Source organism: Microtus ochrogaster, unplaced genomic scaffold (genome assembly GCF_000317375.1).
Source record: "Microtus ochrogaster isolate Prairie Vole_2 unplaced genomic scaffold, MicOch1.0 UNK15, whole genome shotgun sequence".
In the NCBI taxonomy this organism is placed as follows: domain Eukaryota; kingdom Metazoa; phylum Chordata; class Mammalia; order Rodentia; family Cricetidae; genus Microtus; species Microtus ochrogaster.
The window spans coordinates 6062543-6068495 of NW_004949113.1; the positions used below are offsets into that span (position 1 = coordinate 6062543).

Here is a 5953-nt window from a genome sequence, read left to right on the forward strand (position 1 = left end):
ACTAGAGCCAGATGGAACTTTAGCGGGTAAGCCACAGCCACATGGTGATGCACAGATTACTAGAAATGGGTTAAATTAAGATGTAAGAGTTAGCAAATAAGAAGCTAGAGCTAACAGGCTAAGCAGTGTTTTATATAATATTGTTTCTGTGTGATTATTTCAGGGCTAAGCAGCCAGGAACCAACAGGCAGCCTCCTCCTTACTACAAGAAATCATCTGTCGCCCCTTCTCCCCGGCGGTTAGTGCTGAGAGTGCGGAGTGTGTGCTCCGGCTTCGGAACACACATTTATTATTAAAAAAATTCAAAAAAAAATCTAAAAAAATCCTTTGAAAAAAAACCAAAAAAAATTTTTACAAAAAATCCGCGTCTCCTCCCCCCGCCGGAGACTTTTTTTTTCTTCCTCTTTTTTTGGACTTCCCACAGGTCAGGGAACCGTGATTGATCTTCAAGCTGATGAGGGAGAGGGACATGATAGGGGGAGGGGGAGAGAAATGGGAGGCGGTGGAGGGGAAGAGGCAGAAATCCTTAATAAATAAATTAATTAAAAAAATAACAAAAAAAAATAAAGTCACAATAAACCTATAAAAAAAAAAAAATAACCCGGTGAAGCAGCCGAGACCGACCCGCTCGCCCGCCCACGGCCCCGCAGCTCCAAGAAGGAACCCAGAGACCGAGGCCTTCCTGCCGCCCGGACCCAGCACCGCCAGCCTCGCTCCCCCGGTTCCACGGCCGTTGAGTACGCGTCGATTCCGGTTGAATTTTGTCCCTCTGCGCTCGCCCCCGCTCCCCTCCCCCCGGCTCCCCCCCCCTCCCGGCCCCGCCACTCGCTCTCCTCCTCTCACGGGAAAGGTCGCGGCCTGCGGCCCCGCGGGCAGCCGGTGCCGAGATGAACCCCAGCGCCCCCAGCTACCCCATGGCCTCCCTGTACGTGGGGGACCTGCACCCCGACGTGACGGAGGCGATGCTCTACGAGAAGTTCAGCCCGACCGGGCCCATCCTCTCCATCCGGGTCTGCAGGGACATGATCACCCGCCGCTCCTTGGGCTACGCGTACATGAACTTTCAACAACCGGCGGACGCGGAGCGTGCTTTGGACACCATGAATTTTGATGTTATAAAGGGCAAGCCAGTACGCATCATGTGGTCTCAGCGTGATCCATCACTTCGCAAAAGTGGAGTAGGCAACATATTCATTAAAAATTTGGACAAATCCATTGACAATAAAGCATTGTATGATACGTTTTCTGCATTTGGTAACATCCTTTCATGTAAGGTGGTCTGTGATGAAAATGGCTCCAAAGGCTATGGGTTTGTGCATTTTGAAACGCAGGAAGCAGCTGAAAGAGCTATTGGGAAAATGAATGGAATGCTTCTAAATGACCGTAAAGTGTTTGTTGGACGATTTAAGTCACGGAAGGAACGAGAAGCAGAACTTGGAGCGAGGGCAAAGGAGTTCACCAACATTTACATCAAGAACTTTGGGGAGGACATGGATGACGAGCGCCTTAAGGATCTCTTTGGCAAGTTTGGGCCTGCCTTAAGTGTGAAAGTGATGACCGATGAAAGTGGGAAATCCAAAGGGTTTGGATTTGTGAGCTTTGAAAGACATGAAGACGCACAGAAAGCTGTGGATGAGATGAACGGAAAGGAGCTCAATGGAAAACAGATTTATGTTGGTCGAGCTCAGAAAAAAGTGGAGCGGCAGACGGAACTTAAGCGCAAATTTGAACAGATGAAGCAGGATAGGATCACCAGATACCAGGGTGTTAACCTTTATGTGAAAAACCTTGATGATGGTATTGATGATGAGCGTCTCCGGAAAGAGTTCTCTCCGTTTGGTACCATCACCAGTGCAAAGGTTATGATGGAGGGTGGTCGCAGCAAAGGGTTTGGTTTTGTATGTTTCTCTTCCCCTGAAGAAGCCACTAAAGCAGTTACGGAAATGAATGGCAGAATTGTGGCCACGAAGCCACTGTATATAGCTTTAGCTCAGCGCAAAGAAGAGCGCCAGGCTCACCTCACTAACCAGTATATGCAGAGAATGGCGAGCGTGAGAGCTGTGCCCAACCCCGTGATGAACCCCTACCAGCCAGCACCTCCTTCAGGTTACTTCATGGCAGCTATCCTACAGACTCAGAACCGTGCTGCATACTATCCTCCTAGCCAAATTGCTCAACTAAGACCAAGTCCTCACTGGACTGCTCAGGGTGCCAGACCTCATCCATTCCGGAACATGCCCGGTGCTATCCGCCCAGCTGCTCCTAGACCACCGTTCAGTACTATGAGACCAGCTTCCTCACAGGTTCCACGAGTCATGTCAACACAGCGTGTTGCTAACACTTCAACACAGACCATGGGTCCACGTCCTGCAGCTGCTGCTGCTGCAGCCACTCCTGCTGTCCGCACCGTTCCCCAGTATAAATACGCTGCGGGAGTCCGCAATCCCCAGCAACATCTTAATGCACAGCCACAAGTTACCATGCAACAGCCTGCTGTTCATGTGCAAGGTCAAGAACCTCTAACTGCTTCCATGTTGGCATCTGCCCCCCCTCAAGAGCAAAAGCAAATGTTGGGTGAACGGCTGTTTCCTCTTATTCAAGTCATGCACCCTACTCTTGCTGGTAAAATCACTGGCATGCTTTTGGAGATTGATAACTCAGAATTACTTCACATGCTTGAGTCTCCAGAGTCTCTCCGCTCAAAGGTTGATGAAGCTGTAGCTGTACTACAAGCCCACCAAGCAAAAGAGGCTGCCCAGAAGGCAGTGAACAGTGCCACTGGTGTTCCAACTGTTTGAATTGATCAGGGGCCACGAAAAGAAACTCGTGCTTCACCGAAGAAAAAAATATCTAAACATCGAAAAATTTAAATATTATGAAAAAACATTGCAAAATATAAAATAAATAAAAAAAAGGAAAGGAAACTTTGAACCTTATGTACCGAGCAAATGCCAGGTCTAGCAAACAGTGCTAGTCCTAGATTACTTGATTTAAAACAACAAAAAATACAAAAAAATAGTAAAATATAAAAACAAATTAATGTTTTATAGACCCTGGGGAAAGAATTTTCAGCAAAGTACAAAAATTTAAAGCATTCCTTTCTTTAATTTTGTAATTCTTTACCGTGAAATAGCTTGGGATGTCAGTTCTGTTTTAAGTAGCAGAACTGATAACTAAGCAAGGAAACGTAATTTGGATTATAAAATTCTTGCTTTAATAAAAATTCCTTAAACAGTGAAAAAAAAAGAAATCATCTGTCAAGTAGGGACCCCATCCTGCTCACCAGGGAGATGTCCAGTCAGTCTGGACAACTTTGGCCACTTATTGGAGTCATTTGGGTTTGTCTTTGTTCTTTCTGTGTCTAGATAACTGCCTGTGTGGTGCTGTTCTACCACTACCTGAAACAAGTAAACAAATAAATGAATTTATTTATTCATAATAATCTGCAGGGTCAATTCAATTATATTCTTACATGTCCAAAATCCTCTGACTCCCCATAGCCGGTGAAGTCAAGTCTAGAATATATATATAACTTAGACATCTGGCGGGGCAGGGCAGGGCAGTTTTGGAATCACAACCATACCTGGTTTCACCCTTATTTCCCCATCGTTACTTGTCCCCAAGGAGGCATTGGGTGCTTCTGTGTTTTAGCATCTCAGGAATAAGGGGGGACACTGGAAAGAAAGCAGGGGTAGGAAAGCTGTAGTCAGTCCTTTTTTGCTGTTGTTTCTCAGAGATATAATTTTGTAATTTTATATACATAATATATAAAATTATAATATATAAAAATATATATATTATCCAGAAGATATCAGATAGCTTTGAAAATAATGGGGAAAATAGTGTGGAAGAAAACAAGTTTGTGGTTATAATGGTCATCAACTGAAGTGTCCCCTGGGTTGAAATCAGAGCTTAGAAAGAAGGGAAATGGGCAAGAGGGGAGGCATAGCCTGAGCATAACAGGGCCCTAGAAGCACGGCCAACCCCAACGGGAAGGTGAGAGTAAAGAGGTGAAGTCTGCATGGCTGGTGATAGTGTTGACTGTGATAGTAAGGCCCTCACCCCCACATAGCACTCACCTTGGCAAGTGGGAAAGAATGGGGAGCAGGGGCAAGTGTTGGCCACGGTTAACACAAAGTCAACAAAAGCAGATTCACTGTTGTCACCCTCGTGTGCAAGTTCTGGTAAGCACTTAGCCCTGTCTATGTCATCCGCCTCCTCCGGCGCCACCCTTCACCAGCCGAAGCCTGAGCACACGGATGGAGTATGGATGGGTCTTCTTTCTTCCAGCAGCCTTTCTTTCCCTATTTAGCCACAACTGTTCCTGTGTTGAGGGGCACGCAAGTGAGGAAGAGAGAAGGATGCATCTGAGCACTCGCCCCGTCGGGTACTGCTTTCACTGGACTGCACTTGACATAGTGCTAAGCTTGCCTTCCACAAGCAGCTAATGCGGCTCCGGCCATAAAAAGATAAGATTTGGGTTTTGTCCCCAGAAAATTCATGAAGAGATGCATAACCAAACAAGCACGGCAAAGCACCATATCTGCTCAGATGAAGTTCTTTCTGGGACATGAAGGGAGTATGGAGGAGAAGGAGACTAACTGCAGAGCCACGCTCTCTGCTCCACAGCCACGAGCATCACAAGGAGGATGAAGGGATGAGAAGCTCTGCAGCCTAAGTAGGATGGAGCCCCAGCCGAAGAAGGCACTCTCAGGGGTGGCTGACTTTGGTGGTTCAGAAATCTGGAAGTCATAATCTTGTGTCCAGCAGGAAGAAGGTGGGAAGCAATTGATACTTATCATTCTAGAAAAGAAAGACAGACAGAGAGACAGAAAGAGAGAGAGAGAAGGAGGGAGGGAGAGAGAAAAGGAAGAAAAAAAGAAAGAAAAAAGGAAAGAGGAAAAGACTAGATCCAATTCAACTCCCAATATATATAAAAATAAAACATGAAAAATACATGAAAGTTAGATGTCATTGTGAAGTCTTCATATATACTTCAGAAAGACAAGACGCTGTTTAACTTTGCCCTCAAATTTCACTTTTACTGTACAGTCTTCTTAGTCATGCATTGGTAGCTTTACTTTTAAGTTCAAATTGTACTGAAGGAAAGCTGAACTATGCACAGGAGAGCCAAGGGAAGGACGCAGACATACTGCACACAGTCAGAACAATCCACAACGTGCATCACAGACCAAACCAACCAAACTCTACATATCCAAAGAGTCCCAGGCATGAAAGATAACCAACCATCAATGCATGGCTCTCAGGAAAGTAAATTTGAAGTGTGTTGTGGGAGGGGGTGGGGTGAATAGGGATCAGTTCTTCATGGCTGGTTTGTTTTCCTTGTTTCTAGAATGAGTGAAGATTTATCAACATATGCGGTAGATCGAAGCTCTTTAGGCATGGAGGCAGCGTGTGATGGGAGAATCCTGGACAAAGGATGAGAAGATGAATGGCCAATGCCAAATGCACATAGTCAGGAAAGCTCGATGCTTTTCTCTGACCCATGCCATGAGGAAACAGAGGCCAAGTGTGAGTTATTTATACCAGAACACGCAGCTACCAAAGGAGGTGTAATCCCAGCCTGTTCTGCCTCCCTCCTTTGCAATAGGCTTCCTCTTCTGAACCTTGGACGGCCCCCATCTGTCTCTAGAGAGTCTCCCCCTCCTTTTTTCTCTCTCAGAAGTCTCAGAAACAAAAGGCACTTTTTGAAGAAGAAAAAGCCACAGTTGTGAGCTGTGGAGTCTGCTTCCTTTAACTCTGTGCTGTTTTCAGGATCCCCGCGTTTTGCCCTCTGGTAGGTTGGGGGTTGACAGGGAGATCTGTGAGTGAAGATGTCAATTTACAAACCATCCTACTGGGTGCCTAATAAAATGCAAATCGAGCCACGGGGAGAAGAGAAGGCCTCCGTCCTTCCTTTTACAAATAAAATGTTCATGGGCCACTCATGGAG

The 5953-nt window shown here is 46.0% G+C and overlaps 1 protein-coding gene across 1 annotated transcript; it reads left to right on the plus strand.

The window, feature by feature from the left end:
- Positions 1-597: 597 nt before the first annotated feature.
- On the plus strand, positions 598-3239 carry LOC101989432 (polyadenylate-binding protein 1). The gene has a single exon (XM_005367046.3). It carries the CDS (start codon positions 888-890, stop codon positions 2796-2798), a length of 1911 nt encoding a protein of 636 aa, XP_005367103.1. The 5' UTR covers positions 598-887; the 3' UTR covers positions 2799-3239.
- Positions 3240-5953: the final 2714 nt, after the last annotated feature.

Bases quoted from the DNA above. Each gene is read 5' to 3' on its own strand.
- LOC101989432 (XM_005367046.3), top strand. From the start codon at position 888: ATGAACCCCAGCGCCCCCAGCTACCCCATGGCCTCCCTGTACGTGGGG.